The sequence below is a fragment of the Scyliorhinus torazame genome, chromosome 9 (genome assembly GCF_047496885.1).
Source record: "Scyliorhinus torazame isolate Kashiwa2021f chromosome 9, sScyTor2.1, whole genome shotgun sequence".
Classification (NCBI taxonomy): domain Eukaryota; kingdom Metazoa; phylum Chordata; class Chondrichthyes; order Carcharhiniformes; family Scyliorhinidae; genus Scyliorhinus; species Scyliorhinus torazame.
This window is the reverse complement of record NC_092715.1, coordinates 180078009-180100929: the sequence shown is the minus strand read 5'-3', so window position 1 is coordinate 180100929 and position 22921 is coordinate 180078009. Positions and strand designations below refer to the sequence as shown.

Below are 22921 nucleotides of genomic sequence, written 5' to 3'. Positions count from 1 at the left end.
GAAAAGAATGAGTCAGTAGCTAGGGAACGGAGTTTGAGTGGAGACTGAAATCTTTGGCTTCAGTCTTCTCAGTATTAAATTGGAAGAGATTTCCTGTACTGGATGTCTGATAAGCAATCTGATAATTTAGCAATAGTCAAGAGAGGTGATGTTGAGCTGGATATCATCAGCATGCATGTAAAAACTAATCCTGTGCCTTCAGATGATGTCACTAAGGAACAGCACATGTATCAGAAGTAAGAGGGGCCAAGGACAGATCCTGGGGGCACATCGGAAGTAATAGTACAGGAGAAGGAAGAGACGTGATTGCAAGTGATATTTTAGCAATGAATAGATAGATCGAATGGAACCAGCTGCGAGCAGTCTCACCCAACACGATGACAGTAAAGAGGAATTGGAGGAGGATTATGTGGTTAACCATGTCAAAAGCTGCTGCCCGATCAAGAAGGACAAGGAAGGATAGTTTACCTTTGTCACAGTCACATTGAATGCTATTTGTGACTTTGATAAGAGCCGTTTTAATATTGTGGGAAGGGTGGAAACATGATTGGAGGAGTTCAATAATGGAGTTCAGGAAAAATGGACACAGATTTTGATAGGGAGCAACATGTTCAAGAGCTTTGGAGAGGAAAGGGAGGTTGGATATGGGATTGTAGTTTGCAAGAATGGTGCTGTCAAGGGTTGGGTTTTGGGGAGAGGAGTGATGACGTCAGATTTAAAGGAGAGAGGGATAGCACCTGAAGACAGAGAGAACTGTTAAGAACATCAGCTAACATGGCGTTCAGTTACAAATCAACCTGGCAGCCCCAGATACACATACCATTTAAGTAGTAGCTGGTGACATTGAAGAGTAAATGCTGGCTGAATCATTGTGCATTGATGAGGAAGAAGTAGCAGTGGTCGCTTCAAAGAATGGGCTGTGAGACTTCCGGTTGCGGCTATGCAGAGCTAAGTCGCACGTTCGGCAGTTCCTGGTAGAAACGGACTTTTTGGGCTCTTTTTAGAGCCCGTAACGGCGCTTGCTCGACGTTTCCAGGTGTGGGAAGGAGATAGCAACATTCCCCCAATAGTGTATGGCTTGGACCAGGAGTGGGGCGATCAAGAAAGTGGCAGTGAAGCAAAAGAAGGTGCGAGGGAGGAAGACCAAGATGGCGGCGGGTGGAGACCAGGCAGCGTGGATGCAGTGGGCGCAGGAGCAGGATTTTCTTCAGCGCTGCTTTAGGGAGCTGAAAGTGGGCCTGCTGGAGCCGATGAAGGCGTCAATCGATAAGCTGCTGGAGACCCAGACGGTCCAAGGGGCGGCGAACCGGGAGGTCCGGCAAAAGGTCTCTGAGAACGAAGATGAGATCCTCGCCCTAGCGGTGAAGGTGGAGGCGCACGAGGCACTCCATAAAAAATGTCAGAAGAGGTTCGAGGAAATGGAGAACCGGTCGAGGCGGAAGAATCTGCGGATCCTGGGCCTCCTGGAGGGATTGGCGGGGTCGGACGTGGGGGCCTACATGGTCACCATGCTGAATTTGCAGATGGGAGCGGGGTCCTTCCAGGGGCCCCTGGAGCTTGAGGAGGCCCACCAAGTGCTGGCAAGGAGGCCCAAGCCCAACGAGCCACCGCAGGCGGTGCTGGTGCTGTTCCACCGGTTTGCTGATCGGAAGTGCGTGCTGAGGTGGGCCAAGAAGGAGCAGAGCAGCAGGTGGGAGAACGCGGAGTTCAGGATCTACCAGGATTGGAGCGCGGAGGTGGCGAAGAAGAGGGCCGTGTACAATCGGGCGAAGGCGGTGCTGCACAGGAAGGGGATGAAGTTAGGTATGCTGCAGCCGACGCGTCTGTGGGTCACCTATAAGGACCAACATCATTATTTTGAGTCCCCGGAGGAGGCGTTGGCCTTTGTCCAGGCCAAAAAATTGGACTCGGACTGAGGGTCAGGGGCGGGGGGCCATGGTGAAGGGATGGTTGGGGATTGTTGTGTTGTATTTTGAGGGGGGGTTCTGCGCCAGAGGAGGCGGGGCCGGGCGAGTAAAAGCGCGGGCTTTTTCCCATGCTAAGGGCTGAAGGAGGCAGGGCCGGAGCTGGGAAGCGCGGGCTTTTTCCCGTGCTGGGAGTGGAAGGGGGAGGGGGAGAGCCTGCTGGTGGGCAATGGGAGGGGAGGGGAAGTACCACACTGGGAGGGGTCGAGGGAGTGGCGGGAGTGGCCGGGGTCAGCAGGAGTCGGTTGACTTACGGGAGTGCAATGGGGGGAGCAATGCAACTAGGGAGGGACCTAGAGGGGGGGGGGGGACTGGGTTGCTGCTGGAATGGCCAAGGGGTAGCTGGAGTTGGTAGAGGAGGTCGGGGCGGGGATCTGTCGCTGTGGGGAACGGGCCGTGCGGGGGGGCGCGGGCACATGTCTGGCCTAGGAGGGGATATGGTCAGTCGGCGGGGGAGGGGGGTGGGTAGCCCGCTGATAACCTGGAACGTAAGGGGACTAAACGCGCCGGTCAAATGGGCTTGGGTGTTCGTGCACCTGAAGGAGCTGAAGGCAGATGTGGCCATGCTTCAGGAGACGCACCTGAGGGTGGCGGATCAGGTAAGGTTGAGAAAGGGGTGGGTAGGCCAGGTGTTTCATTCGGGGTTGGATGCAAAAAATCGGGGGGGGGGGGGGGTGGCGATTTTGGTGGGGAAGAGAGTGTCGTTCAAGGCGTCGAGCATCGTGGCAGACAATGGCGGTAGGCATGTGATGGTAAGTGGCAAGCTGCAGGGGGAGCGGGTGGTGTTGGTCAATGTATATGCCCCGAATTGGGACAATGCGGGCTTCATGCGCCGTATGTTGGACCGGATTCCGGACCTGGAGACAGGGGGCCTGATAATGGAGGGGTGGATTTCAATACGGTGCTGGACCAGGCATTAGATCGCTCCAGGTCTAGGACAGGTAGGAGGCCGGCGGGAGCCAAGGTGCTGAGGGGGTTCACGGACCAGGTGGGAGGGGTGGACCCATGGAGGTTTGCGAGACCAGGGACCAGGGAATTCTCATTCTTCTCCCATGTCCACAAGCCTATTCCCGGATTGACTTCTTTGTTATGAGTAGGGCGCTGATTCCGAGAGTGGAAGATACTGAGTACTCGGCGATAGCCATTTCCGATCACGCTCCGCATTGGGTAGACCTCGAGCTGGGGGAGGAGGGGCCAGCGCCCGCTGTGGCGCTTAGAGGTGGGGTTGCTGGCGGACGAGGAGGTGAGCGGGCGGGTCCGAGGGTGCATAGTGAGATACCTGGAGGCTAATGACAATGGGGAGGTCCAAGTTGGGGTGGTCTGGGAGGCGATGAATGCGGTGGTCAGGGGAGAGCTGATCTCCATTAGGGCCCATAAGGAGAGGAGGGAGAAGAGAGAAAGGGAGTGGCTGGTGGGGGAGATGGTGAGGGTGGACAGGAGGTACGCGGAGGTCCCGGAGGATGGATTGCTTAGGGAGCAGCGCAGCCTCCAGGCCGAATTCGATCTGTTAACCACCAGGAAGGCGGAGGCGCAGTGGAGGAAGGCGCAGGGGGCGGTATATGAATATGGAGAAAAGGATAGCCAGATGCTGGCGCACCAGCTTCGGAAGCGAGAGGCAGCTAGGGAGATCGGGGGAGTTAAGGATAGGGGAGGGAGCATGGTGCAAAGTGGGATGGGTATCAATGGGGTCTTCAGGGACTTCTACGAGGAACTGTATCGGTCCAAGCCCCCACTGGAGGAGGGAGGGATGGGTCGCTTTCTGGACCGGTTGAGATTCCCGAGGGTGGAGGTGGGGCAGGTGACGGGTCTGGGGGCGTTGGTTGGGTTGGAGGAGTTGGTCAAAGGGATATGATGCATGCAGGTGGGGAAGGCACCGGGGCCAGATGGGTTCCATTTCAAATTTTATAAGAAGTATGCGGACTTGCTGGGCCCTCTGTTGGTAAGGACCTTTACCGAGGCAAGGGAAGGAGGGGCTTTGCCCCCGACGATGTCTCGTGCGCTGATCTCCTTGATCATGAAGCGGGACAAGGATCCCCTACAATGTGGGTCGTACAGGCCGATCTCACTCCTAAATGTAGATTCAAAGTTGTTGGCGAAGATTTTAGCCACAAGGATAGAGGACTGTGTGCTGCAGGTCATTCACGAGGATCAGACGGGGTTTGTGAAAGGGAGACAGCTGAGTACAAATGTACGGAGGCTCTTGAATGTTATAATGATGCCGGCGGTGGAAGGGGAGGCGGAGATAGTGGCGGCGATGGATGCGGAGAAGGCCTTTGATAGGGTAGAGTGGGGGTACCTGTAGGAGGTGCTGAAAAGTTTCGGGTTTGGGGAGGGGTTTGTCAGGTGGGTTAAGTTGCTGTATGAGGCCCCGGTGGCGGTGGCCACGAACAGAAGGAGGTCAGAGTATTTTCGGTTACACTGGAGGATGAGGCAGGGGTGTCCACTGTCCCCCCTGCTCTTTGCGATGGCGACTGAGCTCCAGGCCATGGCTTTGAGGGGGTTGAGGAATTGGAGGGGGCTGGTGTGGCGTGGGGAGGAACATTGGGTGTCGCTCTATGCGGACGATTTGCTGTTATATGTGGAGGACCCGGTGGAGGGAATGCCGGAGGTAATGAGGATTCTCAGGGAGTTTGGGGATATCCCCGGGTATAAGCTCAATATGGGGAAGAGCGAGTTGTCTGTTGTTCACCCAGGGGAAATGGAGAGGGGGATTGGTGAGCTCCCACTAAAAAGGGCGGAGAGGAGTTTCAGGTACCTGGGATCCAGGTGGCTAGGAGTTGGGGGGCCCTGCATAAGTTTAACTTCACGAGACTGGTGGAGCAAATTTAAGAGGTGGGACGTGCTGCCACTCTCCCTGGCGGGTAGAGTGCAATCAGTTAAAATGACGGTGCTCCTGAGATTTTTGTTCCTGTTCCAGTGCCTCCCCATCCTGACCCCTAAGGCCTTCTTCAGATGGGTTAATAGGAGCATTATGGGATTTGTGTGGGCGCAGAAGACCCTGAGGGTGAGAAGGGTGTTCCTGTAACGGTGCAGGAATAGGGGAGGGTTGGCGCTGCCTAACCTCTGTGGTTATTATTGGGCCGCCAATGTGGCGATGGTGCGTAAGTGGGTGATGGAGGGGGAGGGGGCGGCATGGAAGAGGCTGGAGATGGCGTCCTGTGTGGGCACGAGCCTGGAAGCGCTGGTGACGGCGCCGCTGCCGCTTCATCCAACGAGAGGTATACCACGAGCCCGGTGATGGCGGCTACCCTCAAAATTTGGGGGCAATGGAGACGTCACAGGGGGGAATTGGGGGCCTCGGTGTGGGCCCCGATACGGGGGAACCACCGGTTTGTCCCGGGAGGATGGACGGAGGGTTCCTGAGCTGGCACAGGGCAGGTATTAGAAGGATGGGGGACCTGTTTGTGGACGGGAAGTTCGCGAGCCTGGGTGAGCTGGAGGAGAAGTTCGGGCTCCCCCCGGGGAACACCTTCAGATATATGCAGGTAAGGGGGTTTGTTCAGCGACAGGTGGTGGAGTTCCCACTATTGCCGCCATGCAGGGTCCAGGACAGGGTGCTGTCGGGGGTGTGGGTTGGAGAGGGAAGGATCTCGGCAACGTATCAAGTGATGCAGGAGGAGGAGGCCTCGGTGAAGGAGCTAAAGGGTAAGTGGGAGGAGGAGTTGGGTGAGGAGATTGACGAGGGGACGTGGGCAGATGCCCTGGGGAGAGTGAACTCTTCCTCCTCTTGCGCGAGGCTCAGCCTCATACAATTTGAGGTGCTGCATAGGGCTCACCTGACTGGGGCAAGGACAGGTGTGTTAGGTGCTCAGGGAGCCCAGCAAACCACACCCACATGTTCTGGGCATGCCCAGCGCTGGAGGACTTTTGGAAGGGTGTAGCGAGGACGGTGTCGAGGGTGGTAGGTTCCAGGGTCAAGCCAGGCTAGGGGCTCGCAATATTTGGGATGGCAGAGGAGCCGGGAGTGCAGGAGGCGAAAGAGGCCGGTATTTTGGCCTTTGCGTCCCTGGTAGCCCGGCGAAGGATTCTTCTTCAGTGGAAAGATGCGAGGCCCCCAAGCGTGGAATCCTGGAGCAACGATATGGCGGGGTTTATTAAATTGGAGAGGGTGAAATTTGCCTTAAGGGGATCGTGCAAGGGGTCTTCAGGAGGTGGCAACCGTTCCTAGACTTCCAGAAGTTTGAAGATTGGGGGGGGGGCTCGGTTCGTTTTTCTTGAGTGGGCGTGTATATTTGCTTTTGTGTTGATGATGGCTGTTAATTTATTATTTATGTATACGGGGGGGGTTGTTCTTTTCTTTCTGTATTTTGTTGTTGATATTTTGTGAACGTTTGAATAAAAATTATTTTTTTAAAAAAGAATGGACTGTTAAAAGAGTGGTTTGTTAAATCCCAAGTCCCGGCCTTAATGAATATCTATAACCTATTATCTTGTCATTATTTGACAGCACGTAATGCCTTTGAGATTGTTATATTCTTTCTTACCGGAACCTCTGATTGGACACATCTCTGGAACAGAGCCAAGGGCCCAACAGCGTCCAGATTCACAACAACACTGCATCTTGGTATAATGTCCAGCCAGCTCCTGAGCACAGCGGCCATTCGCCAGGCTGAAAAAACAGGTACCAGCTCTCTGATCTGGGAAAGAAACAAAAACATTCATGGTTGATTTCAGTTCAGGGTTTCTACAGCACGTTAAAGGTGCATTGTTGTCAATATGTATGTAAAAATTAAAAGAGCATTTTAAAAAGCAATGGCTTTAACAATCTTTTTTCCAATTTTCTTCTCACTTTTCTCGTCCTGTGCTGAATACACTGACCCCTGCTGATGTGGCTTAATGGGATTGGAACTCTGCACTACCTCATCTTAATAGGCATTCTTAATGGTGTGATCTGACATAATGAGTGCTGCCAGACTTTTCAAATATGTAGATCAGGCAGCCAAACCTGATTCTATTCTCAACAATCCTTCACACACTTCCCACAAGGGGTCATTGGATAGGAGCAGGAACCTTCTCTGATTCTTCACATGCCTCCAATCCAGGAACATCAAGGCTAATGTGTCTGGGCTCAGATTAACTAACTCAGCACGGAACAGGACTTGAACCTTGCAATCGTTTGTACTTGTCTGTTGTCTTACCAATTGAGGTCTTCAGCCTTATTAATCAAAGCAAACATAACTGAGCACACCAAGACAATTTCACAAAGTTGTGCCATGCTCAACTTAATCATGTTAAAAAAAATGTAGTTTGGAATGAAAGACGGAATTTGATTGTGTGTTGGAATCACATCATAAGAACATAAGAATTAGGAGCAGGAGTAGGCCATCTGGCCCCTCGAGCCTGCTCCACCATTCAATGAGATTGTGGATGATCTTTTGTGGACTCAGCTCCACTTTACATAACCCTTTATTCCTTTATTCTTCAAAAAACTATCTATCTTTACCTTGAAAACACTTCAACTGCTTCACTGGGCAGGAAATTCCATAGATTCACAAAACTTTGGGTGAGGAAGTTCCTCCTAAACTCAGTCCTAAATCTACTTCCCCTTATTTTGAGGCTATGCCCCCTAGTTCTGCTTTCACCCACCAGTGGAAACAACCTCCCCCCATCTATCCTAGCTATTCCATTCATAATTTTATATGTTTCTATAAGATTCCCCCGCATCCTTCTAAATTCCAATGAGTACAGTCCCAGTCTACGCAACCTCTCCTCGTAATCCAACCCCCTCAACTCTGGGATTAACCTAGTGAATCTCCTCTGCACACCCTCCAGCGCCAGTACGTATTTTCTCAGGTAAGGAGACCAAAGCTGAACACAATACTCCAGGTGTGGCCTCACTAAACCTTATACAGTTGCAGCATAACCTCCCTAGTCTTAAACTCCATCCCTCTAGCAATGAAGGACAAAACTCCATTCGCCTTCTTAATCACCTGTTGCATCTGTACACCAACGTTTTGCGACTCATGCACTAGGACATCAAATTAACTTCGACAAATGTGAGCTGAGCCAAGAGTCATCCAATCCCACCTTTTCATTGCTAGTTCTCACACAAAATAAGAATGTCCAGTTTCATGTGTGGTCATTGCTAGAAAGATGGCAACCGTCTCCAGAAATATTTCATACATGCTCTTCTTATTCAAGAGGAAGTGCAAATTCCTCCTCATGTATTTGCAGAAGTAATAGTGTAACGGGGAAGCTGTTTTACTTTATAACTCTGCGTCCAGAAATATAAAACTTTAGGTACCAATGTTAAAAATAAAATCCAAGGATTATCACAATTTATTTAACAAACACACCCCAACATTGGTAGCTAGTTGAATCCAGTCAAGACTGCCACTCTCACCCACTTCTCGAGTTCAGCTCTTTTGTCCATGTTTGGATCACGGTTGTGATGAAGTTAGGAGTGAAGTGACCCTGATGCAACTCAAACTAAGTGTCAGTGAGCAGGTTATTGCTGAGTAAGCGCTGCTTAATAGCACTGCAGATGGCACATTCCATCACTTTGCTGATGATCAAGAGTAGATCGATGGTGGGGCAGTAATTGGACGGGTTGGATTTAGGAACACCGGGATTGTGTAGGTCGTTCAGCCTGTCGAGCCTGCTCTGCCATTCAATGCGATCGTGGCAGATTTGTCCTGCTTTTTGTGGACAGGATACCCTGGGCAATTTTCCACAGTGCTGGGTAAAAAACCCTGTAATGGAATCTTTATTCAAAAATGTAATAGAATAGTATCTCAAAATTGTATAAAAATAATTTTAACTTTGGAGGCGCGTATTTTAACTCGGGTCTCCCTGCATCTGAGTTAGGTGGGATTTTGGTTCAGATATCCACTGGGGAATTCAGTGCTAATTTCTTTCCCCACAGTGATTAAAATGTGCAAATACTACCGCAAGGATCAGTTGAGGTGACAAGTATAAATACATTTAAGCAGAAACCAGATAAACACAAGGTAAAAAGGAACAGACAGATATGACCTGTCACATCAAATGGCCTGTTTGTATGCTCTTATGTAATACTGTGCAGCATCAAGTTGAAGAATACAAAGTCAGGGCCTTTTGAGCAGGATTCCATAAAGTGACACAATCTGGCAATATCACTTGAAGAGCATAAAAATATTTGATGTAGCAACAAAATTATTATGCTCCTACATTGCAAATCTTCATTTGGTAAAATTGGGCTAACTTAGGGCTAAAAACATTGTTTAGACAGAGATAGGGGCCATCACTTTGTATTAAGCCTGTTTTCTGCCTGACCTGCAAGTGGACATAAAATTGACAATGGGTGCAGAAACTGAAAGTTTAATTCCCAGGATTATCATCAATTGTGGAGGTTGAGGAGGCCAAATCACTGAGTGTTTTTAAGACAGAGATAGATAGGTTCTTGATTAATCTTGATTAATAAGGGGATCAGGGGTTATGGGGAGAAGGCAGGGGAATGGGGATGAGAAAATATCAGCCATGATTGAATGGCGGAGCAGACTTGATGGGCCGAGTGGCCTAATTCTGCTCCTATGTCTTATGGTCTTATGATGAGCTCAATAAAAGTCAGATTTTTACTGTGGCAACCAGTCAAACTTACTTAGTTACGTGTGAGTTTCAAGTAATCAATGAGAAATGTGCCATGATTTGAAGTAAAATGAACTAGTCCATAATAGCAGCAGTGATTTAAACTTGCACAATACAATGGGCAATTAGCAAATGGAGCACAGATTAATTGTCGGTCTCTTGTTCCCACCATGGGGCATGAGTTACGCCGAGGGTCAATACTCATTTATAAACAGCAGTGAACTGCAGCTGCCAAACATGTGTCCCACAGCAGCTTGCTAGTTGTGGAGGGTTGTCGAATTGGTTGCTTCTGTTGATGTGCCGACTTGCAGGTCAAAGTCTGTAGGGGAGGGATGGTAATTCCGAGGAGTGCTTCACATGGGCTGGTATTGCTTCTCCTAGTCCCACAATAACAACATTGGGCTGGTAGTGCTTCTCCTAGTCCCACAATAACAACATTAAAAAGATACTTTGGCTGTTTTCTGAGTGGCTTCCAGCTGCCCCTTTAAGGCCTACTGGTCAGGCCATTCATTGCCTATAACAAACATTTATAAATGTTTGTCAAAGCACATTGAAGCAGACAGATGTTTCAGCTGCTCATCTCAAGACTCTAAGCTCGTACTATCTGGAACAACCACATAAATGAAGTTGCAACTGGTCCTACCACATTTTTAGGCTAACTTTGCCTCATTTACACATGGTAGGAGCCCTTGAAATTATCCCTACCAACTCGATAGGAGCAAATATTTTTCAAATAAAAATGTTCCGGCAATTCAGCTAACAGTTTCAAATAATGATTATTACATCAATAATCCCCATAACATATGTTCTCAGGTATATATAGTTAGATGCACGTCTTTTTTTTTAGATGCACGCTTTTGGTTTCTTTTAATAAGTCAGTCACACTGTTGAAATAACAAAGGATGTATTTTTAAGTATACTTACAATTTCCCTTTCCCTGGAATTCATTTTGCATATTACATTCCTGATACAATTTGATGCCTAAAAGGCATAATAATTCAGACCTCTCTCCATGAACCCTTTGTGTATTGTCTTAAAAATTCTGCAGCACTTTGATATTATCATCTCAGTCGAACTTCTCAATAGAACCGGTGAATCTTACATATGTCTGTTGGGGAAATTGTGTGTGTGTGTGTGGTGGTGGTGGGGGGGGGGCGCGGAATTACATTTTTTCCTAATCTCCTGTATGGAAAAGGCACTGACAATCTTGTATACTTGGATTAGAAGTGAGGAAAGTGTCTTGGGAGAACTGAGAAAATGCGTGTGGAGGTCGGCTGGGTGGAACGTCTGTCTGCCTCAGGGATCCAGCACTATGCCCAAAGTTTAATAAAGATTAAAATATGAAATATCTCTCCAGCCATTGCCCCACACATATTCGCCATCAATGACAACCCCTGCCACTTCATTCCCCGCACCTACCCCCATAACCCTTCAGACCCTCCATGCCGACCAAAGCCCTTCCACTGACCCCCATGGCCATTACAGCTGCTATTCCAATTGAGTGACAATTCATGCCAACCCATGCCCCCCTCCCCCCCCCCCCACCATCTTTGTCGACATCTATCATGCTAACTTACCTGGTGCGGAGATGCCAGCGTTGGACTGGGGTGGGTACAGTAAGAAGTTTTACAACACCAGGTTAAAGTCCAACAGGTTTGTTTGGAGTCACTAGCTTTCGGAGCGCAGCTCCTATCAAGTGATGAAGCGCAGCTCCTTGGACTTTAACCTGGTGTTGTATGATTTCTTACTGAACTTACCTGATGTCCACAATGTCCTCAGGACCCATGCAGAGATGAGATAAAATAAAGTTCTACAAAATAAAGTTCCAAGTGTCTATTGCAGACTTCACTATATTGATAAAAACACTCATTCATAAAAATCAATTAGTTACATTTACATTCCTTCAACTAAATAAAGCCTTATAACAACAAATATGTAATTCAGAGGCACAATCCCCAATAACAGCAAGCATTGGAATTCATAGCACCACATCAAAGAGTGTACAGCCCCCCTACTTCCTCAATACTACCTGGCCCTCTGCTTATCTTTGACAGTTCCCGATGAGCTTGACAGTAATGAGTTTATGGATATTTGCTCACATCTTTTTTTTAAATTTAGAGTACCCAATTCATTTTTTCCAACTAAAGGGCAATTTAGGGTGGCCAATCACCTACCCTACACATCTTTGGGTTGTAGGGGAGAAACCCAGGCAAACATGGGGAGAATGAGCAAACTCCACACGGACAGTGACCCAGAGCCGGGATCGGACCCGGGTCCTCGGCACCACCGTGCTTGCCAAGTGCACCTGACATACCCGAAACGTGACTCAGGATCAGATCCAAAGGGGTAACTTTCCTCTCCAAAGGAGTACCGTGGCTATCCAAACAAATTCACAAAGTTCAGGCCTTGCTTTTACCTGGTCAAATCTGCATTTTGGGTTTCACACGCCCTGGCCTAGCAAAATCCCACTTCAGTGGAGGCAGCAGCTGATTTAAATGGCCAGGCGGTTTCGGAAACTACTCATGCATGAAGCACGCTCCGTCCTGAATCTCACCCTCAGGAAAATGGAAATTCCCATGTTCAGGGGCAAGACTTTGGATCTTAGAACACTTCCAGCAATTTGGCCAGGTCAGCGAGCCTCTCCATCGTGGTGAAACCCTGGACCATGATTTGTATTCAAATTTGTTGTTTAAAATCAGGCTACGTTTTGTACATTCTTGAAAAATTTGGTTTACCCTGATACCTGTAAACCAATCTAGGATTCAACGCGTCACCAACGGTAAATACAATCCTGCACCTTAATGTAATTGTCATTCTTATTGGTGATCACACTGCTGCATTGTATGGATGCACCTCAAAATAAATTAGCAAAGTTTGTTCATGCTGAAGTAGATGATCAATTTAATTTTTTCCCACTCTAAAGGTGCTAACTCTTGTTTGGGTATGGTTCCATGGGTACCAATCACCTCCAACAGATAACAAGCACAGGTACTAAGGTCCCAAAGATCAGGGGCCTCAACCAGCAATTTCAAGACATACACCAAATGGGAGAAGGGTGGAATTTAGGGTGGGAGCTACATTTGGCGTATTGCCACTGCTTTACAAACAGAAATAATGTGATGACATTAACCAACAAAAACTCTATGATGCAGATGTGCTTACTGTATAAATAAGTGGGAACCTCAATACTGGATCTTCGATGCACAATAATGACTACAGAAACATCAGGCTCTTTTAGAAAACATTGACCTTTGGCCAAAATGGCCAGCACCTCTGACAAAGTGGTGAGCTCTTTCTTTCTGATATAGTCCTTAGCAGAGTGGGCACTCTGTCAATGGCATGAGCCCATGTCTTCTTGTAGGTAAATAAAACCATCCCTTGCCCCACACCTTTTCGGTGTGATATTTTCTGAACAAAAAAATAAAGTGAAAAGCTATTCAAATATAATGCTGTTGTTCACTTTTGCGTGCTTAGATGCACTAACCATTTTCACCATATCATCAATGGTTACTAGTAAGGTTTGGTGGAGAAAATAGCTCTGTGCAAATGCTTGCAGCTGTGACTCCACAACCATTGACAGCCCTGCTGACATCCTCCATCTTAGTCACACTGTTATGCTGTGACAGTGTTCAGCTGTGAGGGACCTGGTCAAGGAATCCACAATGTGAGTGAATCCTGAGAAATGTATGGCAATAGTGCAGTGGATGGGACAATGGGCATAGCATTATTCATCATCCATCCATGCATTGAGTCTTGGCAGTTACATGACTGCATAGTACCAGGTAGTGGTGGGAAGACGATGGCATCTCCATGAGTGTGTCTTAAGAATTCACTTCATGCTTTCAGTGGTTCAATAAAGCAGTGTTTTTCAAACTTGCTTCTCAGGACCCACTTTTACCAACTCGCCGACCACCAGGAATCACACCGGCCGGCCTTCGTGACCCACATCAAGTTCACATACCTTTAACGTGACAGGTGAGCCTGCTTGGTCCTCGCGATCTCACTCCAAGCAGGTTCACAGGTTCAGAGTTCAGCCGCCTTCACTTTGTGACAACGGAAAATCCAACCTCGCCCATGTAGGTCACCGGAAGGGCAACCGCAACAAAATGCTTGTTTAACTTAGCACTGGATACTCTTTTTTTAATTTTAGAGTACCCAATTCATTTTTTCCAATTAAGGGGAAATTTAGCGTGTCCTATCCACCTACCTTACACATCTTTGTATTATGGGGGCGAAACCCACGCAGACACGGAGAGAATGTGCAAACTCCACACCGACATTACCCCAGAGTCGGGATCGAACCTGGGACCTCGGTGCCGTGAGACTGCAGTGCTAACCACTACGCCACCATGCTGCCCCCTGGATACTCTTAATCCTGGGGAATGCTGCTTCAGGGTGCTGGTAATCATATGGACTTGTGGTATGTTTTTAAAGTGCTGTCACAGGTCTGGTGCAGCAGCTCAATGTCCTCATTTAGAGTCTGCTGTAAGTTAATAACTGACTCTGTGGTCTCAAACTCAAAGGAATTTTTCACCCACCTCTTCTCTTTCAAAATCTGAAACTTCTCCTCTGGAAAGTAGCAACAAAAACAGTTGACCAGCATAGCCAGATGAGACTGAATAAGGTTTGTTTATTGTCTATTTGGCTAGTCTTGAACTATTGACAGTTCCCTTACTAACACTTTTTTTCTTTGATGTGCCATAGCAATGTGGGGAACATGTGATAGTTTTGGTTTTGTACTCGCACTTGCCAAACTTGCAATGACTTTTGGAAAGCATCTATTTCTTCACAGTGCCAAAAGCAATCATCACCCTTTCCTTGCAATTTGAGGTTCAGTTAATTTAGAATTGAAAGGATGTCTAAAAGGTAAGACATGGTGAGCAACCAAATTTCACCATCAAATAAATCAGCCAAATGATTTCTCAAGGTGGAAAGCGTGGATTTCATACCTCATTTCATAAACTCTACCAAGCACCCGACCTTGACAGCAAACGTATCTCTGTCTGCAACAATAAATGCGTGTGCTCGGCTCCCATGTCAGAACTCAGAGCCTCGCAAAGCCTGATATTGGATGCGCTGTGTTTACTGAAATTCACGACATTCACAATTTCTTTCAATATCACTTCAAAATCGGATGGAATTACTTTCAATGCCTGCGGTGAATAAAGCAATGATTCTAAATAACGTCCTGACCAACTGCCTCCTTAATCCTTATTATAAATCCGTTGTTGGAGCGGCACAGTGGTGCAGTGGTTAGCATCGTTATACTCAGATTTCACATCTTTTGTCCTCTCTGGGGACTGCCATTACCACTCTTTCCCCTTGGTTTCTGTGGCCATTAGCACCAGGTTTCCCTGGGTTTCTGTGGCTGTGACTCATCTTTCATTCTCACTCCACCGTATAAATATTTCCCACTTTCTCTGTCTGTTAGCTTTGACAAAGAGTCATCGAACTCGAAACGCTAGCTCTTTTCTCTCCCTACAGATGCTGCCAGACCTGCTGAGATTTTTTTCAGCATTTCTTTTTGTAGTTTTGTTATACTCCTTTGTTTCTGATTTTAGTTTTTTATTTGTAGTCTGTTCACTATAGGTCCTGGAGCTCTGTACACTAACAGAGCTGACAATAGCACTGCTCTATCCTACCGTGGACCCCGCAGAACAGCTCTCTCCATCAGATTCCAATGTAAGACGCTGGCTAGTAGGCGCACTGCCCATTTGTGTCTCTGGATGTCTCTTTCTTGTCACAAAATGATCCATGTCCACAGTTGTCTTGCCTTACACGAAAATGGAAGCTTGCCTCCAAATGATTTTGAGCCCAAAACACATACGTACAGGACGCTTGGCTTCAAGTGTATGAAAAACACGTACATACAGGATGCTTGTTGCCAAGTGTATGTGCAGGGTGTGCTGGCCTGCTCACTGTTGCCTCTTTTGGCTGGAAGACTGCACGGCTGATTATGCAACGGCTCTCATTTTAAATGTCGTTACCGTCTCATGGGTGCAGTGAGAAGAAATTCTTCTTTTGGGAGCCCTTAGCTCCATGCCCCTTCTGCCATCCACCTCCAGGTCACGACTTGTACTTTGAAAAACCGTGCAGTAGAGTACACTTTGATTCGGCAGCAACGATGACATTTCTCCCGCAGGGAAAGCCCATGATGGGACATCTATCCCAAGGTCAGCTAATAGTTGGACAATTTTGTAGAGTTCCCATCACCTGGCAAGTCAAAGTAATCTCTTACGAGGCACTGGGACTTCACCACTGATGACCTGGCTCTTAAATGGGACTATTTGAAGGCCTGCTATCTGCACCAGGCCTGCCTCTGACCCCTCGCTGGGTCGCCTACCTCGACTCTTATTCTAACCCACTCCCCTCGGGTGGCCAATTTTAAAAGTCTTGTTCATGGAGCTGGTAATTCTCCTGTCTCTGCGCAGCTGTCCTGGAAAATTTGAACCTCTGTGTTCAATTAAACATGGAATAAACTACCAGGTAAATGCTGACTGATTTCCTCATATTTCTATAACAATGTACCAATGCTCTACAACTATTACTACTGGAAAACCTCCAAGCACAGAAACACAAATCACAGACTAACATTCCAAAATCCGTGGCTGCAGAGAGAGTTAATCAGCAGGCACCTCCAGATCAGGTCATAATAAGTGACCCATAGCCTGAGGTTGCGAGCTACAATGACATCATGCAAATTGTGGAGACAGTTCTACTTGTGTAAAGCTGACTGCCCAAAGGGGTTACATTCTTCGTCTTGGATTCCCGATTAAATTGTAGCACTCCAGTAAAACAAGTGAAAAATGTAACAATTATGTGAGTCAACTTTTATATTGCAAATTAGCCAAACTATTTCAACACTGTTTACCAAGACCAGGTTACCCTTGAGTGGTTCTTTCCCATCACAATTTGGAAATTACTTAAACCAGGAACCATTCACTTGCAATCATTTGCTGCAGGATTAAACATTGCAATGCTGTAACCTTATTCACATCAGATAGGCAGATATTATAAGCAGATTTGGGTGTAGCTATAAGAGTTTAGAAAATGTATCTACAAAGGTACAAGGCAGATAATTAAGCTGGTGCACGGCAAACATTGACACAGGTATATCACACCCACCAAACAACAACTGATGTGTTGGGGGGGCGGGGGTTCCGCTATCATTCAGGTTGTGACTTTCCTCACATTAGTTTATGTTCCTCCCGGTAGTTTATGATCCACCACCATTCACATCTGAAGAAGGAAAGACTGCAGATCTGTGATCCGACCCGTTGGTTGTGGGATCACTTAGTTCTGTCAATTGCAAGCTATTTCCATTGTTAGCAATGGTTGCAGTTATCAGGTTAATACTCATTTTTGGCTATGTCTGGTGCTGCACCTGGCATGCTCTCCTACACTCATCATTGAAGCAGGGTTGGTCCCTTGGCTTGATAGTAATGGTAAAGTTAAGGATATGCCAGGCTATTGTCATGTGAGTGTCCCTTTAAGAAAGGTTTAGTCTCTTATCATGCGACATGTGACACATTGGGCTGTGGCTGTGAGGTGAGAGGGAGTTTCATTTTCAGTTTAACTGCTGTGGATTACAGAAAGAGAAAATTAGTGCTTTGCCTTTTTATCTCTGTTTTCATTTAAAAAGTTGTTCTAATTAGAAGCACATTGGGTGTGGTTAACTGCCTTGTCAACTTTAAAGATATAGTTGTTTTCCGGAAGGGGTTTGGATCTGTTGTTTGGAACTGGATCAGAATTTCAGGAAAACGTTCTATTCAGGTGAGCATACAGTGTAATGGGCCACACCCTTGAAAAGGGGTTTGGTTTAATTGGATTTTGTTATTGAATTGGAACAGTTAAGGGGGAATTCATAAAGTGTTATGCATAGATTACTGTAGCTGTGTGGTGTCTTTATGTTTGTAATTGATAAAAATTAGTGTAAAGGAAGTCTGATGAATCAACCCTGCAGCAAAGGCTTTTTGCTCATCCAAGCCAAATTCAACATAAAGGTTGTAGGTCAAGTGAACTTCATAATACACTTTGGAGTTTCTAAGCTCTGGCCCACAACACTATGAAGTTACAGATTGTGGTGGAGTAGACTGCTGCTGCTGATGGCCCACCATGCCTTGTGGGTGCTCAGTTTTGAGCTTCCTAAATTTGTTCTGAATCTTTCCCATTTAGCATGGAGATAGTGCCCCACAACATGTTGGAGGGTATTCTCAGTATGAAGATGTAACTACATCTACTGTAAGGGCCCTCCCTGTTGGTTCCCTTAGTCCTTATTTCTTTTATTTTGTCTTTCTCATTTGTGGTCCATGGATCGTTAATGGAGACATACCTTTAAGTCGAGCAGAGGAAGTAAGGAACTCAGTCAAAAAGTACACTGTGTTAGAAAGTTTTGTACATCAGGCAGAAGAACTCAAACTCTAATGCATGCAAGAGATTGGAGGGGATTGTTTCGATTGGTTGGCTGGTGGGCAATGGCTTGGCCAGGGACAGTGTTTTGCCCAGCAACTGTCAGTGATTGGTTTCCGTCAGGTGGGGGTTTTCAGAGAGAACCCAGGAGAAACCAGTGGACCCTCAAGTTGGAAGAAGCTCTCTCTCTCTGCTGCCTACTGTCTGAAGGCAAAAGCTTCTGAACCCTGAAAGACAAAGTTGTCTCTCTTTCTGTCTCTCGCTTGAATGCTGGCCGCCTACTACTACTACTACTACTACAGTAAAAAGAATTACAAACTGAAAGAAAAGATAACATCCATCTCAAAGCATAGACTGAAGAAGAAACTAACTGGAAGATGTTTATCTGAAACAAAGACCCCTATCCATTTGCTTTCATCATTATTTTACACTCTTTCCCCCCTGTGTTTGTTTGCCTGTGTGTTTGTAGAAGGTGGGGTGAGTTAAAGGAGAGGGTGGTGGTGGTTAGAGAAGAGATAGTAATTAACCAGTTGTATTTGTTGCCTATTTAATTATAGTTACTGTTAACAATAAAACATTTGTTGTTTTTAAATTCACAAACTTGGTGACTAGTTATTGGGCAGCTGAAGACCTCAGGTATTTTAAAATAAAAGTTAATTTCAATCGTGTTGTGACTCCAGGTCAAGTGGAGGTGGAATTGACCGTGCACTGGCCCAGGGTGTCATAACACCACAAGGACCATGTGGTGGTCTCTTGTACCAATAATGTCATGGACAGATGCATCCATTGTTACAATCCCAGTTGATGATATAACAGGATGGGAAGATTCCAGAATGGAACTTCGGCTCAAAAGACCGTAAGTTTTACTTTTATTTTAGAAGACGTGGAGGAATAGTCCCAGGACCGCTAATTAGCCTCACCAACAAGATAAAAACATAAAACATTGGATTATGATAGAATACTCCTTTAGTTCCCCCTTAGCTTCACAATGATACACAAATTTTAAGCTGAACACAAATCACAAAGCATATCTTAAGCTACAATGGTCTCAGTAACACAAAGTCCATTTAAACACATAGATTGGCTTTGGTCAAACACACTCTGCTCTGAACCCAAGTTAATGTTCGGATTTCTTCTCAGAATTCCCCCAGATGATTGTCACATGAGAGCTTCCAAAACCACGCTTTAAAGTCTTCTTTCACAATAATGCTTTCCATTAAACTAATTTGGCAGGGGAATGGGAACCGGATTTGTAGTCCAGCAACTAAGGTAGCCGATATTCAGGACGCCAAAGCATGTAATGAGGCAGTGGGGAAGGGAACACTGACAAAGGAGAGTATTTGCAGGCACGGAGATGGGTTGAAGTGTGTATACTTCAACGCAAGAAGCATCAGGAATAAGGTGGGTGAACTTAAGGCATGGATCGGTACTTGGGACTACGATGTGGTGGCCATCACGGAAACTTGGATAGAAGAGGAGCAGAAATGGTTGTTGGAGGTCCCTGGTTATAGATGTTTCAATAAGATTAGGGAGGGTGGTAAAAGAGGTGGGGGGGGTGGCATTATTAATTAGAGATAGTATAACAGCTGCAGAAAGGCAGTTCGAGGAGTATCACCCTATTGAGGTAGTATGGGTTGAAGTCAGAAATAGGAAAGGAGCAGTCACCTTGTTAGGAGTTTTCTATAGGCCCCCCAATAGTAACAGAGATGTGGAGGAACAGATTGGGAAACAGATTTTGGAAAGGTGCAGAAATCATAGGGTAGTACTCATGGGCGACTTTAACTTCCCAAATATTGAGTGGAAACTCTTTAGATCAAATAGTTTGGATGGGGTGGCGTTTGTGCAGTGTGTCCAGGAAGCTTTTCTAACACAGTATGTAGATTGTCCGACCAGAGGAGGGGCAATATTGGATTTAGTACTGGGTAATGAACCAGGGCAAGTGATAGATTTGTTATTGGGGAAGCATTTTGGAGATAGTGACCACAATTCTGTGACTTTCACTTTAGTAATGGAGAGGGATAGGTACGTGCAACAGGGCAAGGTTTACAATTGGGGGAAGGGTAAATACGATGTTGTCAGACAAGAATTGAAGTGCATAAGTTGGGAACATAGGCTGGCAGGGAAGGACACAAGTGAAATGTGGAACTTGTTCAAGGAACAGGTGCTACGTGTCCTTGATATGTATGTCCCTGTCAGGCAGGGAAGAGATGGTCGAGTGAGGGAACCATGGTTGACAAGAGAGGTTGAATGTCTTGTTAAGAGGAAAAAGGTGACTTATGTAAGGCTGAGGAAACAAGGTTCAGACAGGGCATTGGAGGGATACAAGATAGCCAGGAGGGAACTGAAGAAAGGGATTAGGAGAGCTAAGAGAGGGCATGAACAATCTTTGGCGGGTAGGATCAAGGAAAACCCCAAGGCCTTTTACACATATGTGAGAAATATGAGAATGACTAGAGCGAGAGTAGGTCCGATCAAGGACAGTAGCGGGAGATTGTGTATTGAGTCTGAGGAGATAGGAGAGGTCTTGAATGAGTATTTTTCTTCTGTATTTACAAATGAGAGGGGCGATATTGTTGGAGAGGACAGTGTGAAACAGATTGGTAAGCTCGAGGAAATACTTGTCAGGAAGGAAGATGTGTTGGGCATTTTGAAAAACATGAGGATAGACAAGTCCCCTGGGCCTGACGGGATATATCCAAGGATTCTATGGGAAGCAAGAGATGAAATTGCAGAGCCGTTGGCAATGATCTTTTCGTCCTCACTGTCAACAGGGGTGGTACCAGGGGATTGGAGAGTGGCGAATGTCGTGCCCCTGTTCAAAAAAGGAACTAGGGATAACCCTGGGAATTACAGGCCAGTTAGTCTTACTTCGGTGGTAGGCAAAGTAATGGAAAGGGTACTGAAGGATAGGATTTCTGAGCATCTGGAAAGACACTGCTTGATTAGGGATAGTCAGCACGGATTTGTGAGGGGTAGGTCTTGCCTTACAAATCTTATTGAATTCTTTGAGGAGGTGACCAAGCATGTGGATGAAGGTAAAGCAGTGGATGTAGTGTACATGGATTTTAGTAAGGCATTTGATAAAGTTCCCCATGGTAGGCTTATGCAGAAAGTAAGGAGGCATGGGATAGTGGGAAATTTGGCCAGTTGGATAACGAACTGGCTAACCGATAGAAGTCAGAGAGTGGTGGTGGATGGCAAATATTCAGCCTGGATCCCAGTTACCAGTGGCGTACCGCAGGGATCAGTTCTGGGTCCTCTGCTGTTTGTGATTTTCATTAATGACTTAGATGAGGGAGTTGAAGGGTGGGTCAGTAAATTTGCAGACGATACGAAGATTGGTGGAGTTGTGGATAGTAAGGAGGGCTGTTGTCGGCTGCAAAGAGACATAGATAGGATGCAGAGCTGGGCTGAGAAGTGGCAGATGGAGTTTAACCCTGAAAAGTGTGAGGTTGTCCATTTTGGAAGGACAAATATGAATGCGGAATATAGGGTTAACGGTAGAGTTCTTGGCAATGTGGAGGAGCAGAGAGATCTTGGGGTCCATGTTCATACATCTTTGAAAGTTGCCACTCAAGTGGATAGAGCTGTGAAGAAGGCCTATGGTGTGCTCGCGTTCATTAACAGAGGGATTGAATTTAAGAGCCGTGAGGTGATGGTGCAGCTGTACAAAACTTTGGTAAGGCCACATTTGGAGTACTGTGTACAGTTCTGGTCGCCTCATTTTAGGAAGGATGTGGAAGCTCTGGAAAAGGTGCAAAGAAGATTTACCAGGATGTTGCCTGGAATGGAGAGTAGGTCTTACGAGGAAAGGTTGAGGGTGCTAGGCCTTTTCTCATTAGAGCGGAGAAGGATGAGGGGCGACTTGATAGAGGTTTATAAGATGATCAGGGGAATAGATAGAGTAGACAGTCAGAGACTTTTTCCCCGGGTGGAACACACCATTACAAGGGGACATAAATTTAAGGTGAAAGGTGGAAGATATAGGAGGGATATCAGAGGTAGGTTCTTTAACCAGAGAGTAGTGGGGGCATGGAATGCACTGCCTGTGGAAGTAGTTGAGTCGGAAACATTAGGGACCTTCAAGCAGCTATTGGATAGGTACATGGATGACGGTAAAATGATATAGTGTAGATTTATTTGTTCTTAAGGGCAGCACGGTAGCAATGTGGATAGCACAATTGCTTCACAGCTCCATGGTCCCAGGTTCGATTCCGGCTTGGGTCATTGTCTGTGCGGAGTCTGCACGTCCTCCCAGTGTCTGCGTGGGTTTCCTCCGGGTGCTCCGGTTTCCTCCCACAGTCCAAAGATGTGCGGGTTAGGTGAATTGGCCAATGATAAATTGCCCTTAATGTCCAAATTGCCCTTGGTGTTGGGTGGAGGTGTTGAGTTTGGGTATGGTGCTCTTTCCAAGAGCCGGTGCAGACTCAAAGGGCCGAATGGCCTCCTTCTGCACTGTAAATTCAATGATAATCTATGATTAATCTAGGACAAAGGTTCGGCACAACATCGTGGGCCGAAGGGCCTGTTCTGTGCTGTATTTTCTATGTTCTATGTTCTATTAGTGGCTTGCATTGCGAAATCCAGTCTAGGTTTTCCGAATGACTTTTTTCAACAAAGTTTCCACTCCACTTTTAACAGCGGTTCTAGTACCCTGGTTTTACATCAGCCCATTTAGGATTTCTTCATCTTGACTGCTGTACAAACTATTCACAACTGCTTTCACTCTCAATTCCCAAATGGCATCTAACTTTTGATTTACCTCTGAAGTCTGCTTTCCCACTTTTAATTTGGTTACTGCAATTGTCTCTTTAACTCAGAACACTTTGTTTACTCTTCCTTGAAATCTCCTGAACAATACCTTGGTCTCTGTTCTAATTTCAGTCGTCATATTTTTTTTTTAAATTCCCAATTAAGGGGTAATTTAGCATGGCTAATCCACCTACCCTGCACATCTTTGGGTTATGGGGTGAGACCCACGC

General features: G+C 46.5%; 1 protein-coding gene across 1 annotated transcript in view; it reads right to left on the bottom strand.

Moving 5' to 3' along the window:
* The window catches only part of LOC140429611 (fibrillin-2-like), a 496823-nt gene that overhangs the window by 218728 nt on the left and 255174 nt on the right, over positions 1–22921 (bottom strand). Inside the window, exon 9 of the mRNA XM_072516854.1 lies at positions 6449–6601. Coding sequence (XP_072372955.1) covers positions 6449–6601 — 153 coding nt within the window. The remainder of the gene's footprint in view (positions 1–6448; positions 6602–22921) is intronic.